At 41.1% G+C, this 26,589-nt stretch overlaps 1 protein-coding gene across 1 annotated transcript; it reads right to left on the bottom strand.

The window, feature by feature from the left end:
- Positions 1-111: 111 nt before the first annotated feature.
- lck (LCK proto-oncogene, Src family tyrosine kinase) lies at positions 112-22,223 on the bottom strand. The gene is made up of 13 exons (XM_084045720.1): positions 21,971-22,223; positions 19,020-19,135; positions 17,258-17,327; positions 16,969-17,059; positions 15,610-15,711; positions 15,354-15,457; positions 14,602-14,751; positions 14,125-14,277; positions 9,835-10,014; positions 6,862-6,938; positions 2,554-2,707; positions 1,711-1,842; positions 112-841 (listed from the first exon to the last, which is right to left on the bottom strand). The coding sequence occupies exons 2-13, from the start codon at positions 19,128-19,130 to the stop codon at positions 639-641; spliced, it is 1,527 nt and encodes a 508-aa protein (XP_083901846.1). The 5' UTR covers positions 19,131-19,135; positions 21,971-22,223; the 3' UTR covers positions 112-638.
- Between the last annotated feature and the right edge of the window lie 4,366 nt (positions 22,224-26,589).

The following is a 26,589-nucleotide window of genomic DNA, read 5'->3' on the forward strand; positions in this document are numbered from 1 at the left end:
AATCTAATCATCTAAATTATTACCAAGCAATAATCACCAAGCAATCCATGCATATACAGTTAGTGAATTGTCTCCTTTATGACAAAAAGGGTCAATGGGTCTATGGGCTTTATGTATATTGCAATGAAGACCTTTATTGAAATGTATAATAGACATGGTATACAGCTGAAGCAGTGTTGCGGAGAGGGTGTATTTACATTTTGATATTGAGCACCGTTTATAATACAAGCAGAGCAGTCCAGTTATATTCTGTCTGATCTCAGCAAAAAATATATATACTTTTTCTGTTTCTACAGTTCTGTGTCACGTGCGTCACACAGCATGATTATGTATTCTTTGTCCTGCAGTGAGTCAGATGCTATGCAAATAAATCAAATGGATTACATCTGAATAAATCATTAGTTATACATGGGATCGAGTTCAGGAGCAATGAGGAGAAAATCTGTTTCATACAAAACATTCGTAGCTTTTTTTCCTCTTGGTCTTAACCACATGAACCCTAGTGTCCCTATTCTAGGCCAAACATTTGGTTAAAATGAGGGGAAAAAAGGAGAGGACCAACTACAGACCCCTGGAGGACCTCGGTCAAAGAAGTATTCAGGCTTTAATTGGTTAAGTCTGTGTTTGCATTTTGTCTGTCAGGGCTGCTCCTGGTATTGCCTCTCTGTGGCTGTGAAGAAGTCCTCCAGAACACTCCTCAGGTACTCGAATGTGGGTCGATCATCTGGGTTCTCCCTCCAGCACAGACTCATGACGTTGTAGAGACTCTCGGGACAGTTCTCTGGCGGTGGCATCCTGTAGCCGATCTCCAGGTTCTGGATGACCTCTGGGTTAGACATGCCTGGTCCAATCCAAGGTAAGAGATCACGGGTTGTATTATCATTATCATCTCTCATGGTACCGTAGACAGTGTGCAAAACAACTTCATATTCTATTAACCACATAAACCCTAGCATAGCTATTTTGGGGCAAAAATAGCCGATCTACAAGCTCACTTGTATTTTCGGCTATGAGATTTGGTGTAGATGTAAACAAGGAGTGGACCAAGTATAGAGCCCTGAGGGACCCCGGTCAACTAAATATAAAGGGTTTAAGTGGTTAAGATGTGAGATAAATAAATACTAGCCTGTATGATTTTGAGCTGAATATACAGTATCAGAATGATTTGTTATTGCCATGTACACAGTATGTTTGCTCATAATGAGAAATTTGTCTCTGTGAGATTGGTGCATTACACTGAATGACGACAGAATGACATTAAGCGTAATATATATATTTAAAAAAAAGATAATAAACAAACTATGTACAATTTAGAGGCTAATATGGACGGTATGAGTACAAAATTAATATGTAATATTCAAGTGTGATTGTATTATTTACACAGAAAGTAATAGTATATATATATTTGACATTTCACTTGTTCGTATTATGTACACAGGCAGTAATAGTGACAATGGAACAGTGGCATTGTTGAGGTGACGTGTGTGTGTGTGTGTGTGTGTGTGTGTGTGTGTGTGTGTGTGTGTGTGTGTGTGTGTGTGTGTGTGTGTGTGTGTGTGTGTGTGTGTGTGTGTGTGTGTGTGTGTGTGTGTGTGTGTGTGTGCGTGCGTGCGTGCGTGCGTGCGTGCGTGCGTGCCTGCCTGCGTGCGTGCGTGCGTGCGTGCCTGCGTGCGTGCGTGCGTGCGTGCGTGTGAAAAATCAGGTACATACCGGGGTAAGGTATGCGACCATATGTTACTATTTCTGTAAGCAGGATTCCAAATGACCACACATCTGACTTTATGGAGAAAGTGCCATAGTTAATGGCCTCTGGGGCCGTCCATTTGATGGGGAACTTGGCACCTGTGAACACAGAAGGAAATGCCATTAATTTCCCAGAACACAGCTAAATCCTGACACCCTTGAATTGTGCAGTACAAGAAATTAACACTTGGTGAGGCTATTGCACTGAAAGTTAATCTGATAAAACAGCATCGATGTTTGAGTCACATAATGTGAACATAACATAATTTGCTTTGTCTTACAGAAATCTTAACGAAATTTAAGGCTGAATGCTAAAGCACATATAGACCATTTAGTAAGGCCTACTTTTATGGATAGGAAGATGTTGTTATTAACGTAGTTGCATCTGGAACTTATTTGAATTAATAAAATGTTATTTTAACAAATGTGTATGTTGGTACAATAGAACTAGCACATCGGCAGTGGTTGGAGGTTGTCTCCCGACACTTCCATTGAGAAATTTGGACCCTGGTGTCGGGTAGGACTGGGTGACAAGTAGCACTGCCTGAAGCTCATAGCACAATATCACCCCTGGCTAATTGAATTCTCATTCTGTCTTTAACCACTCTAACCCTGGCATCCCTATTTTGGGCATGGGCCGTTCAAAAACCTGCCTACCACTGACATCATCGGTAGGGATTCCAAGCTAATGGAAACTGCCGCCTTGTAGATCTAATATTCTCAGCGCATGACACAGCCATACGACAAAGTACACATCCGGTTTAAATGGTCGAACAGTTAATATGAGTTAACTGTGTACAGTCTTATTACCCTCTCTGGCGGTGTATTCATTGTCCTCGATGAGTCTTGCCAGTCCAAAGTCAGCAATTTTACAGAAGAGCTCATTATTCACCAGAACGTTGGCAGCTCGCAGATCTCTATGAATGTAATGTCTACTCTCAATGAAGGCCATACCGTCAGCCACCTGCAAGGCAAGGCAGACGGCACATTTATTTGTATTACACATGTCAACAACACGGTGCTTTACACAAAACATAAAGAACACTAAGACCAAAGAGCAAAAGAAACACATTATTTATTTAAAGAACATGAACTATTAAAGAGTTAAAAGAATAGAAAATGAGAAAAAAATTAAGTTACGGTGCAACACAGGAAATGAACCAGAAACCTCAATAAAAGGCGGTGGCATTGCCTCTGCCAGTTCTGATAGAAAAGAACTGAGAAGAAAGTTGTAGCAGACGTGCAGTTTTCTGGGAGTTTGTGTGTGTGTGTGTGTGTGTGTGTGTGTGTGTGTGTGTGTGTGTGTGTGTGTGTGTGTGTGTGTGTGTATACGCATATGTGTGCGTGCGAGTGGGGGTGTGTGTGTGTGTGTGTGTGTGTGTGTGTGTTTGCATGACGTGTGTTTGCTGTGCATGATTGATTTAGGTGTGGGTTTTTGTATGCGTGTGTATGTTGGATAGACAAATGAACCAGGGTGGTTCCCACTTCCCCAGGTCAGAGCTTTGCTCTTCACCTCTCTGCTCCACCCAGGTCAAACAACCATCCATGCCTTTTAAAGGCTGTAGTTACCTAACCACCAGATTCCCCAAGCTGGCAGATGATTCCTCTGACTGACTGCCTGTGTCTGAGTTAATGACTACTTGACTCATTTCCCAACATGCATTTTTTTTCTTGTGAGAGAAATCGAAACAAAAATTATAGTCTCTCCGGATGTGTGAGGTAAGGACATTTTTGAGTGAAACTCACCGCCCCCCTATTTGGCTGAACCCAAAGGTTCTTGTCTCTCGGTGTCTTATAGTGTATATGTGTGAATATATGCGTGTTGTCGGGTCACTAGGACATGTTTCAGACATAAGAATCTCTCAGATAGACGTCACAGGGCCACAGGGCCCTTGGCAGAAAGCTGAGATTTGCGTGTGCACGTGAGCTTGTGTGTGTGAGTGTGTGTGAGTGTGAGTGTGTGCGCGTTCTTGGGTGTGTGTGTCGCTAGCATGACCTTCAACCCTTTCTGTCACACACCACTCAGGAACCTGAATACCTCTGATTCTGAACCTTCCATTGATGTTTGCTAAAGGAGGAGTTAGGTATCATAGATACTACCAACAGGATCATCTACCAAATGAGAAGGCCATTTTACTTTTATGTAACTACAGATCAATATAAATGTCAAGTTTGTCTGGGTATAAGTGTACACATGCAGCCCTCCTCCTACAACAAGTCTGAGCAGTGTAGTACCAGACATGCAGGGTTTCCACTGTCAAGAAGAGTCATTGCTCATTTACATTCTGAGGCTAATCAGGTTTGATTGATTGATTGATTGATTGATGTACTTTATTTAGTAAGACATGAGAACAGTACATGACAGTACATAACAGTACATGGAAGTACAAATTCACAATACAAGGTCTACTAAACTGGATAGCTCATTAAGCACTTAGCTTGTTAGGGGCTTACTGCCGTTACTGTCAATGCTACGAGTGTTCTTCTGACTGATTCTTGTTTGCTTTCTCCAAATGTCTTTCCTGTAAACATGTATGCGGGCTCTGCATTTATTGGGGTACGCTTTGAGGCCTCTGAGAATCTCTCGCTGATGTTCAGTCTTGTTCACTCTAAATTGCATCCTGTTAGAGTTGTGTTTTCTATTTTAAGGCATATGAAGAGTTAAAGTTCTGTCCCCCAAGCATTACATTTACATTATTAACCTAATCGGATGTTGGCATAATTAGATATTCCTGGTATAACAGATAATCGGACTAAGGCTGAACTTTGAGAACATTCTTAAACCTATGTTCAGAAGTCGCACTCGATAGACCAGGAAATATCAGAATAGAAACAATAAAAGAAATGTCATACAATGATTGCCATTTCAGATTTCTTCAGGGATAGCTATTACAACTTTTGTATGTCATGCTGGCATGGACATAATATTTCTCCGCTATCACTATATGGAGCCCACTAAAACACTACATTATTTTGGCCATATTTATAAAACTGTGACTATTGATGTTTAACAGCAGGGGGTCCCATTTCATGGGATTTGTCTTATAGGCCTTTCTCACTTTATCCTGATTTAGAGAAGGAAGATTGGATGGCAACCATGTGTGTAATTACATAAAACAATTTATTTTGGTTAGTTTGAAGTGTTTGTTTACACTTTGGTGTGTTGTGGCGTCAGCTAAGCCTTGTCAACATGTTAAGTTTTCCATTGGTCTGGTGTTGATATTTACCACTTTCAACCTGGCATCCCTGTAAACCCAATCATGACATCACCACAGCCAAACGTGTATTTCCGGGTAGATAACACCAGAAGTGTTGCATTGGAGCAGTATTATTCATTAACCTTATATCTGGAAGAACAGGACACTTATGATATTGTTATTGACTTTAAAAACTATATATTATTTTGTTCTAAATATACACAGGTTGACAAACAAGACATAACTAATGTTCTGGACAATTTGTTTTAGATTGTGTACATATATATCCATAGACATTCTACCCAGAAATACCACTCTACGCATTTGTTTACAAACATTCTCATCTTGTCTATTTTGGGAATGTTCTTATAGCCAAAAACAAAAACAAAATATAAATATATATTTTTTTAATGTTAAAGATTTTAGAAATTGTTCAGAATGTTTCATAAATAGCAACAATGGACCACCTAAAAGCTCACGTGTCACATCACGATCATTCTTCTCTTCATCATTTTTATATTTAAATTAAATCGCATAGTGAGCTTGTAGATTGACTATTTTCGATATTTTGGTGTGGCACCGTTGTAGGACTAACAATAAAATAATGGTTAAGACTGAGCCTGAACATAAGCCTCATTACAATAACGATTGCCTGATTTCCTGTCAATAAACGCTATGCTGTGTGAACAGGAAGTGAACTGAGAGTGCCAAGAACCTCACTGTTGTTTTATATACCAGATCGTTCCCACCAAGTCATCTGATTGGACAAGAGGCATTCTGTGAGCGCTAGAACATTTAACCATGTATCACCCATGCTCCAGGTGTTCTAATAACTGTAACGGACGCTTGTTATCTAAATGATCTCAACTCATAAGAATCACACATGCCACCAAAGCGACTGTCAACTTATTTCACTGGTTGCACAATAAATGGACAGAATGAATTGTTCATGTGTTGTTAAGAATCTGCACCCGGTTTGACCTTATAAGCTCATTGAGTTGAGTGTGCCTAACCTTTGAAGTACTTGCACAATAAATGGAAACATAAATGTGCTTGCCACAAAGTAGCTGGCCTGTGTTAACCTCTAGCAAGCTGGTGTTCAGGAAAATGTTTTTGTGATGCGTGGCAACACCCTTTGGGTTGCTTGGCAACAGTCCAGTGCCAGTTGCGGAACTACTTGAGTTGGCAGAGTCAAATAATTGATTCAAACAAATCATAATCTGTCGTCACTTATTGCTGTTTGTAGTACAGTTGTATAAAATCAATCTGATTATCTTGTGGCCTTGTGCCTCAGACCAAATCATAGCCATGTTGATATCCAGTACAACAGTACTCCCTCATGTGTGACATTGCTTAATTATCTCCCCCAGGCTGACAAGCTTGGAGGTGGAGATGACGTTTTCGTGTGTCCCTGTGTGTGTGTGCGTGTGCCTGTGTGTCTATCCACAGCTAATCCCAGACACCGCTGGACCGATCGGCATCAAACTTTGCATGCACACTCCCTGAAGGCCAAGGAAGAACCTCAACCTCCACTCCAAATCTTTCAAGTCGGCTTCATGGTGACGCTATAACTGGCCGCTTTACATTTTAACTGTAACCGTTGAACCGTAGGTCGCACAATCCAAATTTTGGATATTTGTTCTCACAGTAGCATACAACACAACATACAGTTAAAGATAATACACAGAATCTTCAAATACATCCATACTTCATAACATGTCAGCGAGCAAAACTCCTGCTGAGGCGAGGTTTTTCTTTCTTTTCATTTCAAAGTTTTATATACAGTACATAGCATTATTGTGAAGTAATGTTTGAGGGGGTGATCAGTGTTGGCCTTTGTTGGTCAATATGATAAGAAACATATATGTAGAGTACAGTGACAGATGTACAGAGAGAGAAGTATACAGAGTGAATCACGTACCTGTGAGGACATGTCTATAAGTGTGTTGATCGACAACGTGCCGCCCTCTGTAGTTTTCAGGAAGTCCACTAAGCTGCCTGCAAGACAATTATCTTTACATTATTATAAGGGCTGATGCAGTACTTTGATGTGCCGACTGATTCAAATCCTGAAAGGTGTACAAATGAAACCGGGTCCATTTGGTTTCAGTGCAGTGTAGTATATGGTTGAAATAATCTTTTAGCGGTCCCATCCAGCTCGATGTCTGCAGGAAATGCAGTTAAAAACATTAATTTCACAGACATTCTGAGCTGTTTGCTATCAAAAGTTGTATTAAATGATAATAGCGTCATGAGAATCCAAAGAATCAAAAATGAATAATGCTGCAAAACCATGCTTTGTTCAGAAGCCTAATCATAATTTCCTCATTTAAAAAACAAAAAAAAACACCCTTGCACATAAATAGATGGCGATAGACCAGAATAGCTGTTCAACCTGCGAGGACAGAACATTAACAGGAAGTGTGCTGAGCATCAGTCAAGATGATGGCATGGCCTCTGACAACCAGGCCAAGGTTCCGGAGGCTCTGTGTCAGCCTTTGATTAGGACAGAACAATACCTCCAGACCCCACAGCCCACATGCTCTGGCCAAAGGAAATACTTTAAGAAAAGAGGAATGGCCGTGGCAGGCCAGAAGGACATTTACTCCTCTCTGCCTCTGACTCAGGAAGCTCTCGTTTGAAGTTGCGAGAGTCAAAGCAACAGGCCTTTTGTCGAGGTCAGAGGGGGAGGCCAGGATGCCACGCCTGTTATGTTCCATCTTTATTGTCTTCGGTAATAAAAACGGAGAGAGATGGAGATGATGGGAACCTCCGAGCCATCCTTTCTCCCGACAACAGAGGAGACAATTGTGTCCCCGTCCACACGTGGATCCCAGACAAAGGGACCGCTTCATGTGGAGCCGCTGGTGGTTTTACTGGCCTCTCATAGACGACCATACAAAGACAAGCTATTCACTGTTGCTGCCTCACAGTATCTGCCCATGTACTTTGTAATTGTTCCTTGTAATGTAAAGGAAACGTGACCCCTTAAGGGTTAATCTGAAATCGATATAGAATCAGCGTAGTGTGTCTGACATATGCTTGGACGGCCTTTATAAGGTCTGGATGTAGGGATGCACGATTCTAAATGGAACAATGTTCTGTGTGCACCTGTTGCAATTGTCCCATGTTATTGGTCTTGTTTGTGACCTCCAACCCTTTCAAAGATGTAAAGAAGTTAAAGGAGAGGAACAACAGTGTGGTGAATGGCAGAACAACCTGGCCTCATTGAAGCTACATTTTTATTGTCGTGTGCGTGTGACGGGTTGAATTTGCTGGGAGGGATGGGGGGGACCCATGCCTCTGCTTTTGATATCCCCCCTGAGGTTTATTTCCATCGTTGTTGTTCTATCACTTTCTTGGTGGGAAATGTAGACTGATATGTTTGATATGTACAGTATTACAATTTTGTTTAAAATGTACTGTATGTTAACTACATAAACCCTGGAATCCTTATTTTTCAGAATTTGTCCAAATTATTAAAAAATAAATAAAACACAAATAAAATAAAAATATTGATTACAAAATAGTGAAAATAAAAGCTCACAGCGCGTCCTGCTGTGATGCTATTTGTTGTACGAAGACGTATATAGGGCTCCCGTGTTTAAGAAAATGTCCCTCCCTCTGTTTCTTTTACAAATTGAACCATGTGTATCGCTGTGCGCGCGTGCATGTGCGTGCACCCAGATGTCGTGCAGACTCTGGAAGAGAGCCACGCATCATTTGGGCTCGACAGGCAGTCTCAGTGAACAATGAGTTGGTGAATAACACTCTCCTATTTTGACACCCCTGCTGCTATAGTGGAGACTTCCCCTCCGCGAGTTACCATTAGAGACCTGTCTGGAGGAAAACAAGCGAAAGTTCAAGTTTACTTTGAAACCTTTTGAGCGCAGCCGAGGGAGTGCAAGAGGCCGAGGCTGAAAATAGCCTCTCATAGGGGAGGCGACTCAAGCAGAGGGGCATGTTTTGAGAGGCCCTGGCAAGCATCCAGACTGGCTCCCTATTTCTGTTTGTTTACATAATAATTACATTGTCCAAATAATCACAGATAATGAACACGTAGCCCTAATCCCTCAAGTCTATCCTGTATAGCAAATATAGAATCCAAACAGGAGTGAAAGCAGATCTAGGATCAAGAGGTGTTTGAATAATTTTACAGAGTCGCTGGAGTGGAGATTGCATGTGAAAAGACTTATGAGTCACGACCAGAGGCAGAACACAAGCGGGCAGGTAAACACCCTGCGCTTTTTGTTTCAGAATCACTCCCAGATCCAGCTTTCTGATAACAGGTCAACATGTTTGATCCTGAAAGGCTATGTCACCAGGCTGACTGTAAGGTGTGTGTGTGTGTGTGTGTGTGTGTGTGTGTGTGTGTGTGTGTGTGTGTGTGTGTGTGTGTGTGTGTGTGTGTGTGTGTGTGTGTGTGTGTGTGTGTGTGTGTGTGTGTGTGTGTGTGTGTGTGTGTGTGTGTGTGTGCGCGCGCGCGCATGTGCGCACGTGCGCACGTGCATGTGTGTCATCCCCAGGTGCAAGAGCTTACCTGGACCACTCTGTCTTTGGTTTTCAGGTCTTATAGTAAGAGAGTCACACTTGGAGACGGGCTCAGACATATTTTCGAATGATTCAGCCCATCTCGGAGGAAAGGCTTTGACTACAATTGGATTAGTCTCGGCTAAACTATGAGTAATCATTCATATGACAGAAGTCCCCAGGGGCCACGTATTCCTTGCCTTTTGTAAAAAACTGCCAATACTCTCAATGACATCTAGGATTTCAACTTCATTATAGGGTTACAGGCCTTTATGAATTATTCTGTACTTGGGTTACTGTACCTGTCGTCCATATACATCATTACAATGCGTAAAAATGCTGACCAGAGGCTGTATATACGCACCGTTCTCCATGTACTCCGTGATGATGTAGATGGGTTCCTGTGTAACCACGGCGAACAGGCGGACAAGGCAACGATGCTGCAGGTTCTTCATCATGTTGGCTTCAGCCAGGAAGGCTTCCACTGACATGGTGCCGATCTTCAGGTTCTTAATGGCCACCTTCCTGTCGTTATTGTAGACACCTACAGTAGGAACATGCATTTACATATTAACACTGGGTGGCTCGGATCACACAGATATAGCAGTGAATGATTCTCAACCTCTTTGACTTCCAGGGCCATTCATTAGGGCACCGACCCCCATTTGATATAATTTAAGTCTTTGGGACACTAATCCATGTACAGAAAAAAATCTCACTGTTAATTTAACTCAGAGAGTGTACAAATGGAAGCAAAATAGACATACGGTCCCTTTTTGTTCCATTTGTATGCTCTCAGAGTTACAGACCCATAAGGGTCCATTTAGTTCCTATCTTAGTAACTGTCTATAATTTACATGGGGACCCCCTGGAACTCCCTTCAAGGTCCCCTGGGAGTCCCCGGACCAAGTGATTTAAAGTCATGAATGACATACTATATATGACTGCGATTTTCCCCTCTGATTAAAATTGAATGTGAAGTAATTCAGCTTGTACGCCTTGTCATCATGACTCACATACATACGTACACACCAATAGATTCAGAGAGATGACGCTGAAAAATGGAGGAGTTGTCTTTTAAGAAAGAACTTTTATTTGTAATAATAATAATAATTAATAGGGGGCGGCCATAGCTGAGTGGTTAGTGAGCCCGCCTAGGGAGCCAGAGGCCCTGGTTGCCCTAAGTTCGATTCCAGGCCAGGCCAGCATATGTGTCGATGAAATGAAATTTGTCCCTGAGCAAGACTCTTAACCCCCAATTGCTCACAGGTTCTCATTGGAAACAAGACCGCAAGGACTTTCATAAACGACCTGTTAAAAGGAATTATCCTTATCCTTATCCTTATAATCATTTATCTGCTTGAATAGAATTAATTTAGCAAGTTGTCTACGGCCCCCACACACCGACCCAAAGTCGGTGTACTAGTAGTGCAGGCCAGGGTTAGTCATTGGTGATGTTATGTCATTAGTTGTGAGTCAAACTAACCTGTAACTCGTGAGTGTACGAATGCAACCAAATAATGGACCCTTCTAGTTAAATTAAGCTAAGTGCTTAATGAGCTATCCAGTTTAGTAGACCTTGTATTGTGAATTTGTACTTCCATGTACTGTCATGTACTGTTCTCATGTCTTACTAAATAAAGTACATCAATCAATCAATCAATCAATCAAAATTAACACTGAGGATTTTACTGTGTGTGTGTCTAGAGTTAGTCATCGGTGACGTAATGTCATGATTTGGGAGTCAACTCAACTAAAGACCTAAGAATACATCCTGATGATTCTCACCCCACACCATCCTCGTTACACAGTACAGTATGTACAGGAAAAGCTCATTTACTATCCTTAAAGCTGCATTCCAGAACTTATTTAATGAAACCTGGAATTTATATATAGCGCTTTTCTAAGTGCTCACGTGTGTGTGTGGGGGCCAGGGGAGAGGAGAAAAAGGTTTCTCCTCTCCTCATATTTGAATGAATACAATGTTGTGTTAACCAATCTGAATGATAGAGTATGTTAAGACAGTAAAACTAGTAAGTGCAGTGATTGGAGGTGGTCTCCTTAATACTACTCTACCATTGAGACAATTATCCCCTGTTGTCGGGTAGGACAGCTCATTAGTGCACGGGCATTCCATCTTGGAAGAGCGGTAGAAGTTTCTGGATTCGAATTAGACAATCATGGGTAGGATATGAAACTTGCGCATTGCAGCTTTAAACCACAGAGAGCATTACACCATGCATTTACACCATGCATGAGGCTCAGTAATGGTGGGAACCGATTGTATTTGTTATTCAAAGCATTCCCCTCTCTCTCTCTTATCTGCAAATGAAATCAGCTTACTAAAAAGAAGTTGTTGTACGCTTTTTATACATAATGGTCTAATCTGACATGCATGGATAAACACTTCATGGCAAATGACAATCACTGCCATCGTGCTGCCGGTGTATTCATCAGGGAAGTTGTAGTACATCGAAGACACATTCCACCGAAGGATATTTTTAGGACTCTATTTACAAGCGGTTGTTTTGGAAGTTGTATTGTGTTTGCAAAGGTGTGGTGGACAATAGGGGAATAAATACCCCTCCACTAACTGAAAAACATATAGCAGAGAGACACACCGAGTGCATCGACAGACATTCACTAGATCAGAACACTTACACTCTCAGAGTTATGGTGGTCCGTGGTCTAATGCAGGGGTTCTCAAAGTGGGGTCCAGGGACCCCCATGGCCCTATAGATATCAACTATTTTCAAAACATCTTGGCATTCTTTGAAAATGTTCCCGCCACAAATCTTGCAGGGAGGTCCTTGGCACAAAATCTTTTCAGATGGGGGTCCGCGGCCTAATGCACATTCATTTAGGGGTCCTTGACGTGACAAAGTTTGAGAACCACTGACGTAGAGCAGTGGGTCCCAGTGCCGTGAGACATGTCCAGGTGTGAGACATGTCCAGGTGTGAGACATGCAGGTGTGCCTTTAGATTTTGTTACAACAACTCAGCATATATATATTGTTGCTGTCGGGCAGAAACCTCTTATTTGCATATTCTAACTTTTTGTATTTTTTTTTTGTATTGACCATACTTGATCATACTACAGCATCAAAAGTAGCAGATCCACAAGCTCGAAGTTTTGGACATGCAGTATGAGGTTTCCACCCCACAGAGATGATATATGCAACTATACAAAAAGTTATGAATTATCTTTTACTTTACTGTATCAGTAGTTTGTGCACACTTGTTTGCCAATGCAGAGGCAACTGCTATACCCTGAAATCTTTACATTTATAATTATTAGAATTTATTAATTATTTTTGTAAAATAAACATTAAATTGCAGTTCTGCAAGCTCACAACAACGCATCGTGATGTGACACGTTGTGAGCTTGTAGATCAGCTATTTTTGAAAACATTTGAAAGTATATGAGACAGGGCATAAGTGGATAAACCTTTTATTTAGCATTAGCATACAAATTAATGTTTACCAAACAATGAGAGTGATAACACTTGTTATAGACTAGAGGCTATTTTGACAGATATTTACAGGTGTGCCTTGTTGAGATTTTGACTTTGTGCCTTGGGCACAAGCAGTTTAAAACGTAGACAATATAGAACTACTAACCCATGGTTCTTTACAAAAGGACGATTCATGTGGTTTGATTGTATGATAAGCTACTACTTTGTAATTAGGAGCATTCACTCTCCTGGGTAACAAGGCCATATTGTTTGATTGTAGGTTAAGCTACTGTGTTAAGGTTAATACCTGACATCAGTCGGTCCAACCAGCTCAAACAAGCCCTATGGTTGTGGCTATGTTAAGGGAATGGCATACAGTACTGGAAAGCGCTGACTAAACAGTAAACACACACACAGTCAGGCCCAAAGCCAGATTGAGCAACGTTGTTGTTTCATATCTAGGGCATGTGATCAAAATGTGCAAGCGTTTTAAAAAGTATCTATCATCTGCCAATGCCACACATTAATGTTGGCTTCTTGCCTGGAGGCATTACAACTGTTCACACGCAGGTGATTGGTTGATTCATTTCAGATGCATGATGCATTTGTTTTATTTTTATCAACCGTCATTATGACAATACCCTCAATGTGTATTAGTTCCTGTCACTGCCAACCCCTACTGTTGGTGTAGAGTCTACACCCTGCCTACACTGTGTAGACAATCACGTCTCCTCCGATACCCACTAAGTCACCAGCTGCTTCTTTTCACCTGACAATGAGGAGTTCCACCAGGAGGACGTACTGTAGCGCGTATTGAGAAGCACGCTATCGCCTCCCAGTTCCACTCCCTGCTGAACGGGTGCCCTGACAAACCTTTAGGAGTCGCTAGTGCAGTGACAGAGAACCCTCAAGCATGGCTAAATGTGTTTGTTGGTACGCCCGGCCAAGCTGGAGGCACCGTGGAGGAACTGAGCCCCAGTCTCCACGGTGGTTTGGCAGGAACATTACTCCTGTGCCACCTGGACACCCTTCATGAAGCACTGTTCTACACTGGCCCTGTTCTCTTCCTGTGCTGTGTTGTTCAGACACAGAACCATCCGTCCTTCTTGTCTTTCTCTCACTTGTGTAATGGCTTATTTATACAGTACTTCATCGTACAACTGTGTCGCTTGACGTAAATAGCAGATTTTCTCACTCACCCATCCAGACTTCTCCAAACTGTCCGGCTCCGAGCTTGCGTTCCAGTTTTAGGGATTCACGAGGAATCTCCCACTCGTCCTGCCACCAGGGCTTCTGGGGAATCTTCGACTGGCACGGCTTCGCCAGCTTCGTGCACAACCCCTCCGCTTCGCCTGTGTGATGAAAAGACAGCATGGCCGAAAGGGTCATTAAACACATGAACTCTAGCTTCCCTGTTCTTCTAGGCATGTCGTAATAGGCAAACATTTGACAAAAATAGGTCAACATTCGGTGAAAATAGCAGATCTACACGTTGTGACCTTGTAGATCGTCTATTTTCAACAAAGAGTTTTGGTGTAGAGGGAAAGAAGGTAGGGGAGCCAGTGAGCCGTTATAGAACCCTGGGGTACTACAGTCAACGAAGTATGGGTTTAAATGGTTAGATTTTTTTTGTGTATGTGGCAATCTGGATTCTTCTACATTAATCTTATACACACGTGAGTAATGCTGGACGAGTTCCTTCAGGGAGAGGAAGGATATCTTGGCTGTGATGTAATACCCTCCGCTGTCCATGTTGCGGATTCTGTAGTGCTTGACTGTTTCTCCTGAGTTGTGGTCCAGGTCCCTCACTGATAAGGAGAATGACCCTACGGAGCACAGAAGAACCATGTGTGAGTTTATATCTCAAACATGCAGGCACTGTAAAAATGGCTTTACGGTGGATATCTCCTATCGATGATAACATTGAAATGTTATCAGACATTGCAGTAGTGTTGAGACATGTACTGTACACATTGAGAAATATAAACCTCATCATGTTCTTATTAAAACACAGCTCGGACCTTCATCAGGTACGTAATGAAGGGAGAGAGACCGAAAAGTTGTACCTGCAATATACCTCTGTTTCTGTAAGTGAAGACAGTGTGTGGGATTCTCTTTTTCTCTGCCCACTCCTAATCACCTAGTATTTAAAATGACTTATTTACTAAAGGCAATATAAGTAACACAACTGTAGTGGTTACTGGTTATAGTGTGCCTCCCTGCTCTTTCATTGAGAAATATATATCCTTTGGTCGGGTAGGACCACCACTGGTTGACAAGAGATATTGCAAAAAATGCTGTACTATAGAATGCAGCTTTAACCGAAAGTGTAAAATGTGACTTTTATGGGTCCATCTTAAAAAGTTTAAGACACTCAGGATTTCACTGTGTAAACACCCACTTAAGAGACCAAAAAGACTAATTTCACCTGGTGACGTCTCGCTCTCTCGGAGGAGGAAGGAGCCCTGCGTGTTCCCAGGGGCCAAGAGCAGCCTCATGGCGTCGTTTCTGGAGAGGTTCTTGAAGAACCACCTTGTAGCACAATAACAGAACACGTTTTCACTCACACTATACATCCAAACCACATCCCCTCCCCGGGGAGGGGAGAGAATACATTCTATGCAGCAGTGTTGTGGTCGGAGCTGAGATGGTGTTTCGAGTGCAGTGTTTCCTGTGTGACTTACGGCTCTATCTCATTTGTGTTCAAGGCGGCTACGAAGTTGTATGGAATGTAGCCCCTTTGGCCTGTGATGAGCGACTCTGCCATGTACCACTCTGGATCATCTCTGGCAGCAAACACACACACACACACACACACACACACACACACACTCAAATCATGAACGCAGCTTGCGATTTCCGTGAAATCTCACAAACACATTCCCACTAGGCCAAGGAAGAAATGCCACCCTTTTTCACATTGGCCTGTTATAGCGCCACCAGCAGCTCTAATTTAGCAAAACACATTTTTGGAACACAATGCCTCAAATCAAGAATGCAGTGTCCGATTGCCGTGAACGACCTAAGAATAAATGGCACCCTTTTCACATTGGCCTATTATAGCGCCACCAGTAGGCCACAATAACGTACCTGACCTGGCGGAGACCTGTGCTCCGAGGAGCACTTTTTCTAGTTGTGTTATCCTTTTAGCCTAAATGTCTGACTGTACCTCGTGCTGTTTACATGTCGGGTCTAATAAAGTATTCAATCAATAAACAGTACACACAGTGTTACACTTTCAGAGTTAAAGTAACACTGAGGATTTGACCTATTATTGTCTCCGCCAGGAGACATTGTTTTCACTTTCCACATGTCAAGCTAACATTGGTCAAGCCTCACGTGACACGTGACAATACGGTGAAATAGTGTGATCTGATTGGCTAGTGACGTATAGCGGCCTATAAATACATGTGTCACTTTGAAAGAGTCTTAGCCTCTTTCAAAGTGAGGTAAGACAGGAATAATCACGAAATGGCTGAGAAATGGCGGATACTGTAACAATTGGATAGGACACTTACACAGACAGGACAGATAGGACACTTACACAGACAGGACGGATAGGACACTTACATGTCTTACAACACAAGTCTGCTGGCGGAGACTTGTGCTCCGAGGAGCACTTTTTCTAGTCTACTTTTTTAATACCTTTTCCATAACTTCATATTATAATATGGAACAAAGACAATATTCATATTGGTGAAGTTATACATTGTACACAACTGTCATTTTTACATGAAACATAAATATTAGTCACATTTCATTTTATACATTTTCTGACTATTATCCTGGTCCTCTCTACATATATAACGTACATATGTCTCTTTGTCTAAATACATGTTGACATCTTGTATTGATGGAGAAGTAAGTCTTTGCACTTTCAGTACAGTTGGCACAGTGAAGCTAACAGTAAACACACAATCAAATCCTCACTTTTACATTAACCATTACAGTGTTCATTCAGATACATTTGTACTGTTCACTCTCAGAGTCATATTAACACAGATATGTAGCCAGCATGGCTCTTCTCTCAACGTGGTTCTTACTTGTTGAGGATCTTCAGCTTGTCTCCCTTATCGAAGCCCAGGTCGTCATTGTGGTTTGGTTCATAGTTGTATAAGGCCACCACAAGGTTGTCTGCAGACAGATATAAGAGGAGGGTATGAATAAAACAGTCGAGAATAGAACAAACACATAAACATGTCGCAGACACGCGCACGCACGCACGCACGCACACACACACACACACACACACACACACACACACACACACACACACACACACACACACACACACACACACACACACACACACACACAGAGTTGGGTTTGTACCTGGTAGTGGGGATGTTGGAGGTGAATGTTGTGAATGCTGTGAGGGGTATGGAATCAGCTGATCTGTGTACTGACGAGAGAGAGAGCGAGAGAGAGCGAGAGAGAGAGAGAGAGAGAGAGAGGATTAGTTTTATTTTTGTTATTGGTATTTGTCATATTTGAGAAAAGAAAATAGATTCTGCTACATAAGATCCCAATAATGTGGACGTGTGCATTTCCATTTGCGGTTAAGTGGACTTTCATGATGCAGTTTACAATTTAGGCATTTAACAAATTATCTTATTCTCTTACAAGTGCATCAGAGTACATGAACGCTAGTTAGTAAACGACAAAATAGTCCCATAAGTCGAGTGCAAAGAAACAATTTAGTGCTTCAAAGAAATTAGGATACCAGGTAAACGTCAAACCTAGCATCTGTCTTAACAACATGCTATATATTGTCCTTTTATTGAACTGTACTGTATTGAACTGTACGTTCATGTGCTTTTTTCTGCAAACTTCTAATAAAATATTCAATCAATCAATATAAATAGCATGTAAAAACACACACACACACACACGCACGCACGCACGCACGCACGCACGCACGCACGCACGCACGCACGCACGCACACACACACACACACACACACACAGTATGTAGATTGTCAGAGGTCTTTTGCAACCAGACTAAGTGGCTCATAGCATTATGATAATCACATGTGTTATTCTCCTCTGGCTCTTTAGAAAGGGCTGAGTAATCCATAGAGAGGAAGTAATGGAACACTGATTGAAAGATTACAGTTCCAATTAATTGCTCACACAAAAGAACAACTTCCCCCTGAAATAAATAAGTAAGTAGCCTTGGGAACCAACAGTTCCAGAGTGGTGGAACCAGGAGCCTATGTCCTGTTTTCCCCCCGAAATAAACTTGAACTTACATAATTTCAAGGGAAGTTGCCTTGATTCCCAGAACCAAACGTAAACTCTGACAATACCCTGCAGGTACATAAGTAACTAAGCATCAGCTACAGCTACATACTCATTGAATGTGTTACGAATGGAAAATGTATTTTCCTTTTCAATGCAATGCACCCAACTTCCAAGGCCTTGTCATTCACACATTAATTGTCACGCAAACTCTTACTGCATACATAGAGACATACATCATCGCTGTCGGGCAGAAACCTTCTATCTCCATATTTCATCTTTTATGATTTTTCATAAATGAATGCCCTATTGTATACTTTGTTGTATGACAGTGTCGCACAAGAGTAGCGAAAATAGCCCAGGCTATTTTCCCTGTTATTGAAAAGTTTTGGGGTGGCAGTGGCTCAGGGGTAGAGTCGCCGGTAGTGCGGCCGGATGGGAACCGCGAGGTTCCCAGTTCGATCCCGGGCTCCCCCAGAGTTAGTGTCGAAGTGACCTTGGGCAAGACACTGAACCCTACATTGCCTCCAATGAGTCGGCCGGCGCTAGCTTGCCACCATTGGTGTGTGAATGTGGGAAAAGTGACGACGCTGGCGTCGACTGTTCGCTGCTTCACCTCCCAATGTATGAATGAATGAACCATTGTAAAGCGCTTTGAGCACTTGGAAAAGCGCTATAAAAATGCAAGTCATTATTATTTGATAGTGAAAGTGATAACATCTGTCTGTGGGTTTTATAACTGTTTTAGACATACAAGGTTTCCACCCGACAATGACAATATACATTTATGGATAAATACAGGCCATAGTTTGAACACATGGAAACGCACCCATATCCAAAGACGAACACTTACCGGATTGCAGTTGGAAGGTGGTATGGGACAGTTGCATTGATCACAAACTTCATCTAAGTTCTCAATCCAGTCATCGTTTTCTGAATAGTCCGAACTGCAGTTACAGCCCATCTTTGCTGAAACATTAAACATTCAAGTTAATGTCATGAATGAAATGATGTCACTTATTTTTTGTGCTTTGTATGTGATGCGATTGGGTTTCGGTGAGGAAATATCTAAGTCTTGTCATTGAGGCCCAAAGGGCCGTCCACTTCAAGCACTATAACTATGACTATAACTAATTATAACTATTAATTATGACTATATTATTTATCGTCATTATAGTTGTGGGCTGGACTCTTTCATCCATATGACTTAGAACAATGTTTGTGCTTGGTGTGGATGGCCCTTAAGAGTTTCAGTAGGACTCAGTATTCAACAAATATTTGCATTACAAAAAATATTATAATAATAGGAATTATTCGAAATTATTTCTAGAATTATTAAAATTATTTGGACATGTGGACTTCACCACACACTAACTTAAACACCACCTTGAAAGCCTTGAAAATCAACTTTATCCACCTTCCCTGACATCAGCCCATTCATTCCTATGCTCTGAGACGGCCATTTTGGATCCCATGTGGACCAGGAAGAATCCAGTTTCTATTGTTTTAGATTAATTTTTATGGGACATTTTTCAACAAATAAAGAGATACAAGGACACATCCCCAAACTAGGACTGACGTACAGTATTGTAGCTACTATACTTGTGTCGATATAGCAACTGATGTGGTTGGTGAAAAATAACAACATGACCAAGAACAATATTGTGTTGGCTTACAGTAACAACCCACTTATTAGATAAGACTTGCTTCCAGGATTAATTTGTTTTTAAGTTGATGTCACTAAAGGCCTCAATTGAAAACGCCTACATTATCACTCACAAACCACTCTTTGAGTCTTCAGTGTAAGCCTAGAATCAACCAGGAAAAGCTATTACCATGTTATTATCTACGCAAGTATAATAGCCTATTTAAAGTTGGTTTTGATATACTTTCATAAAAACAAATATATATTATGTTACATACAAGCTTAGTTCTATTGGCTGTCCTGTGTCCTGTGCTATAGATTACTTTGAGTTTTCTTTCATGCCATTTCAAACTTGCACCATACTTTTAAAAAGATGATATCAAAAATCCTATTAATCCTGTATAATCCATGGTGTGCACGTGCTCAGCACATGTACTCCACTGCCATACTGTACATGAAGGAACTGTGTTCTCAAGCTCACTGAGCTCCCATTGGTCCAGTCACGTAACAGGGTCAGTGGGGTAATCGCTGTTGCCGTCTGTCCCAAAGGCTCAAACTCATGAGAAAAATCTGGAAAAGTCTGACCCTGCAGTGACAACCCGCCGTTGTGACGGGATCCTCAGGGACCACTGGAGGCAGGATGACAGAGTTATATATAATATAACTCTTTTGGGACACGACAGCGGGGTTTAACTGGCAGTTCATCACAGAGTTACACAAACAAAGTCAGCAGTTTCCATTGAGGGGATGCCCTCGTTTTGATAAGCTGAGGGGTCTTCAAACTCATCTTGTTTCTTTGTGTTTGCATAGTGATGCTGAGTTTTAGAACGACCCCACACAGAACATTATGGTTCTTCAGTTGTTCTTTGGGATGGTTGAGGTGCTATACTGTATGCTGTAGCACCACCATACTGTAGGTGCACCAAAATAGCACCAAAAGAGCTTCCCCTATGATTATGAGCCAAAGAACCACTTTTTGTCCTTTTTAACAGTTTTGTATGTGTGTGTGTGAGGTATAACTTTGAGAGATTGTTCTGACATTACTGTGATATTCTCTTCCGTGAATCCGTGAATAAGTAATTAGCCACGTAAACCCTAGCATCCATATTTTGGGGTTAACATTCGGTGAAAAAAAGGAGATCTACAAGCTCACAACGTGTTGCCAGATCTCTGATCAAGCATTACATTTTAATTCAAGAATACCTCAAATTAGGAAAACAATATGGATAATATGAAGGATTTGTAACTCTGATCTTGCATACATAGCATGCCATCCTTCAGTGTTTATTGATTTAAAGTATTTCTTTGTACAGCAGGCTACTTAACCCAGTGGCCATGATCAACACCCTCTCTTATCTTTAGATGCATTATCACCATAAATATATATTTTTAAGAACACAAGTGGCAGAATTTCTTAAACTTAAATAGAACAAAATGCGTACACTTTTAAGACAACGCCCAAGTGTTGTCAGTTTATTAATCTGCAGTGTAATATGGATTTCCCTTTAAATATTCTTTATGAAGCACAAGAAAAGCAGGTTTGTTTTCTGTTAATCAAAGGATGATAAAACATACAGTATTCGCATACTGGAATGAATTTGAATATATGAATATTTCTTACATTTCGATCCAAAATGGCCTTCCTCAGGCATCTCCTAATGATAATTTGTCTCCGGAAGAATGTTGTTGTTTTCTCATCCTTTCATATGCTAGGTTTTTTTTTATCCAACAACTGGCCTACTGGGGTCTTGGGTGTGCACACAACTGTCCTTCAAGGATTTTTTATTAAACCATACAGTAACGTAAATTTGAAATTTTGAAATAATACAACACCCCTGCTATGAAATGGCAAGAGAAAGTTGATCTGAGCTTACTGTTCTACTCATACTTATGCATGTATTATGAATGTATTTGCCATGCATAATTTTTATGCATGGCAAATACATTCATATTGGTGATGATGATCCATTTTCAGTCAGTGAACTATATTTATTTTACAAAAGGAGAAAACCATCTACACACTATTTAGGCTTCAAAGATTGACTCTAGCTTTAACCAGCATATTTCGCACAACAGGAATACCAATCATATCCATACAAACGTTATTTGACCAATCACATTATTATTTTTTAACATTTCCTAATAGGTTTAACACTCACCTCTTTATATGAAAAGTCTTCACACTGGAGGTCCAACAGGTTCACTTCTCTGGCGCCAAAACACTCTTATCCATGACCAGAATACACGCCGCTCAGTACTTATTTTTATTTTTATTTTTTTAGAATATAACAATGTTAAAGCATACACTGGGGGATATTTTCCTCTAACGCCTGCAGTCTAGGTATGAAGATGATGTACTGACTGACATCATCAGCGTTGATGTGTGCTGCCTGCACACGCACAGCGTGGTAAGTTAACTACCCAGACAGAGCACTTCCTGTCGTTGAAAGGTTGAGGCTTGGTGCTTGCAGCAGTTTTCTAACAGGTGTTTCATACGCAGCTGTGTGTGTTCTAGCATCGTGAAACGTTGTAGGCTCCACTGTAAATGGGTCAGGACAGTACCTTTTTCCCGTGATGGCAGAACATATGTTAGCGTTCCAACCAGGCCTGGAATTTTGACGTTTTAGGGGCAAGTGCCACTTGCCTTTGGTTTAGTTCATTTTTTGTGCCCTCAAAAAAATGTACAGGCTAAATGCTAGGTTAGCATGGTCATCAAATAAAACAATGATTTGTTTATGAATATACACAGTATAACTATCAGCAAAATGAATAAATACAGCATTTCATTATTTCAGTATTCAGAATCTCAACAAGACACTGGTGTTTCAAAAAAATACTGACAGAAAAGAAGCAAAGGAGAAAACTGTGAAATCAGCTGGCACACTGGGGCAGCGTAGACAGGGCATCAAGGCCACTTTGGCCTTTGGGTATATCATTTTTTGAAGGGCATAAGGCCAAAACCAGGGTCGACGGCAGCCATGGCCTTCAAGGCCTCCATGAAATTATTTTAATTTCAAGGACCTCCAGTTTGATAAGATTCTTATCTTTGAGACCCAAATCTACACTGTTAAGTCCTCAGTGTTATTTTTAACTTTGAGACTGTCCAAATGGACCCATAAGGGTCCATTTGATAATGTTTAGCTGTTTTTTTTACTGAACATGAGACTCAAAGTCACTGTATCATCATCAGATCACAACACGAGCTCATGAAAGGTCATTTATTACATATCCAACTCGGACACAGTTTGGTGATCGAAGGTCAAGGACACTGAGGTCATCGTATGAATCAACCATGTATTCTTTACTCACGGCCAATTTACTTTGTCACTCAAACAATGCTGAAAATAGCATACGGTCACAATGTGTCACAATGTGTCACAATGTGTCACACCGTGGCGGTCACGGTGTGACAAGCGACCCTGTAGATCTGATATTTATGTCATTTAAAAAAATAAGTAAATACAAATTTAACATTTTGCCTATAATGACATGGGGATTCCAGGTTTAAAGTGGTTAATAGGAACAGAACCAAAATATGTATTCTAGAGTGTCCTAGCTCAACTATTACCAAACTCATGACATTTGCATACAGTAGATAGACTAATAATGCAATTATTAGTAAAGACTTACAGTATATTGAGTAAATGACTGATTTGTTTGCGCTCAGTTTACAAAATGCTGCTACTAAAGTGTTCATTTGATTGATGTATTAACATCACATTTCCTGTGCTGTGGTGGTGGTCTACACAGTGCTCTAAAAAGCACCATGCTATATTTGTGAATGATGAGGCTGTGGTTTTTCTCTGGTCGCTTTGTAACATGTGGCTCATTAAGACATTTATTGACCTACGGTGTCTGCCACAGACTCTGTATTTATGTATATTGTCTCATGAACAAAAATATAAACCGAGAGTTGATGGTCACCCATAACTAGAATCAGTGTTGTTGTGTGAAGCTAGATTACTGTCCGTACTGGGTTCAAGAGATATGAATTCAGAAATTCCTTTCATCACATGCACTCACGTATCCTTGCCAGAACAGAACAGAACAGAACAGAACAGAACACAACAGAACACAACAGAACACAACAGAACACAACAGAACACAACACAACACAACAGAACAGAACAGAACAGTGCTGTGGACCACAGAGCTTTGTTTTGTGGTGACAGACTGCAGCTACAGCGCACGCACTGACAGGAAGTGGAACCCATCTTCACAGCCAGGAAGTGCACAGAAATAGGTGCTTACATTGTTTTTTTTCTTGCATATGACCACCTAACCACTTATGTTAACTATTTTTCCATTAAACAAGAACATGCGCAGTACCACTTGAGAGCACAGTGTAACTCAAATTACATGAACAAAATAAAGTGGTTCCAGTTTCAGGTTCCAACATACTGACAGTCAGTGATATTGACATTCTTAACAGAGAATTGCACAGAAAGGTGCACTCAGTGGAGGGCAAATCAGCAGTGAGTCTTGTTCAAAGATGGATGGATCTGAGATGATAAATTCACACATAAAACATAGTTGTCATTGATCAATGTGACAGAAATTCAGGAATTGAGTTCCTTGGCCTACTAGCAGCATGATTATGTAGATTAGCTACGGACACACACACACACACACACACACACACACACACACACACACACACACACACACACACACACACACACACACACAGCGGAGAAGTACCCCCCCCCCCCCCTCCCTTTTCAGCCTCAGCAAAAGATGAGTGATAATCTACTGATATAAGTAGTGATTAGCTATTGTTAGGAAACCCTCATGAGGCATTCAGGCGCCCCCGGCCCCCGGGGTATTCCTTTTTTCCACTCAGCTATAAGGTTGTCACCAATTCCAAATGTGGTTGGAAATCACATTCTCTTACGCAATCTCATTGAGATACTATCAGCATGCAGAAAACTTTCCAACACCTCCACTGCTTCAAAGTGCAGGTGCTGACTGGTTTCAGGCATCATGATTGAGCTTTTGCTTAGAATCTTTGGTTCATTGTTAGCGTCGCTCACCCTGTTTGCACATGATGCAGCAAAACAAAATGTTGCAAGTGTTTCTGATTGAATACGAAGCTGTTGTAACATGTCACAAAATGTACAATGAGAAAGAATGGTTAACTACTTAAAGGGGAATTTCACTTCAAAACACTTCTGGGGTCATTTTCACATCTACTCCTGAGCCTCCTAGGTTAGTGTCAAAGTGTCCTTGAGCGAGACACTGAACCCCTAAATGCTTCCGATGAGCAGGTTGGTTTCCTCCGCCGTCGGCCTATGAATGTGTGAGAATGTATGAATGTAATGCGCAGTGTGAAGTGCTATGGATAAAGGCACGAGATACGGAAATATAAATGCACTGTTTACTTGGGCTTTTGTGTGCACCCCACACAGTTATTAAGTTGATTAAATATTTGATATTCATTTGATCAGACAGACCCCCCTCCTAAGCCCATTCAACTTCAAAAAATGATGGGCCCGATTCACTAAGCTGTTTACGCCCATATTTTGAACGTAAAGGAATTACGCAACTGCCCGCGTTATGAGTCTGATTCAGGTCCGCTCCGAGTCTGACTTACCAGGGATCAAAGCTTGCGTATGTCATTAGAATACTTTATTCTTCATGCAAAATCAATTACAAAAGTGCCAAACCTCAAATAAAATATGTATGTGCCCAATATTTGTCAACACATATATATAAAAAAGAAGAAATATGTCAAACGATGTAGCCTATGCATAATATAGACATGATGCAAATTCCACCGCTTTTTTTTTCACATAATGATGAAAATAGATTATCATGCCTTAATGTCACTGGGCACGGACGCGCCTCCAGTGTCCGCAGTATTATTTTATAATACTGTAGGCTGTATATTGATCACATGAACGCCATACATAATAGCCTAATAAGTCTTACCATCTGATGAGGAAACAGTGGATGAAATCTAGCTGTGTCCAGAATAGATCCATTCCCCATTCCGACGTAGGACAGTGATATATTAATCCAAAGACGAATTTCCCCTCAGTAATCAATAAAGCCTATCGGATAGCATCGTGCCAGTATGCCTTGCTGGATCCTAGCATCATCTTTTTACCTCGGAAAAGGTGAGCAATGTTCTGTAGAAAAGGGTTATATAATATTCTTTCATTGTTGTTTTATTAGCCTATTATTTGGTGGTGGAATTAAACTTTTTTTCCTAACACGTGACATGAGAGTTGGCTATTTACTTAATAAACGTTTAATCGCGTGAGGGACTCGCTTCCGCTGATCTACAAGTTGTCATGCAGTGCGACGCGACACAAGCTTGTAGATCTGTCCATTTTGGACAGTCACGTAGTTTTTCATTTGTTTCCGGTTGCCTTTTATGGTCTTAAATGGGGCGTGGAGCAATGCAAATGATCTCCCACATGAACGTGCCTCTGACCTTCAGGCAAAAATGAGGAACAACTGTGATCCGCACATTTGAGGGATTTACACACCCCTTTGTGAATTGCATGTCGGCTTTTGCTTAGAGAAAATACACCCTCCTTTAGTCACTTTATTTATTTACGACCGGCTTTGTGAATCGGGCCCCATTGTCTTTCTCGATGTCCTTCTCTTACATGAGGGGACCGTCGCTTTTCTTTTGTTGTTTTCATCCTGTTTATTATTAATATTTTCTGTAATGTCCATAAAGTCCATGCATGAAATAAGTAATCAAAAAACTAAGGACTCCCCATTCATTAGAATAACAATATCAGTGTATGATCATATCAATATCAAT

The sequence above is a fragment of the Gymnoscopelus microlampas genome, assembly GCF_963454915.1.
Source record: "Gymnoscopelus microlampas genome assembly, chromosome: 20".
Lineage (NCBI taxonomy): Eukaryota > Metazoa > Chordata > Actinopteri > Myctophiformes > Myctophidae > Gymnoscopelus > Gymnoscopelus microlampas.

What these genes read in the sequence shown, in the direction of transcription:
- lck (XM_084045720.1), bottom strand. Translation starts at nt 19,130, where the DNA reads ATGGGCTGTAACTGCAGTTCGGACTATTCAGAAAACGATGACTGGATT. An exon ending in TCCAACATCCCCACTACCAG is followed by an intron (nt 17,060 to 17,257) that starts GTACAAACCCAA and finishes ATCTGTCTGCAG; the next exon opens with ACAACCTTGTGGTGGCCTTA. An exon ending in TTATAGACATGTCCTCACAG is followed by an intron (nt 2,708 to 6,861) that starts GTACGTGATTCA and finishes CTTGCCTTGCAG; the next exon opens with GTGGCTGACGGTATGGCCTT.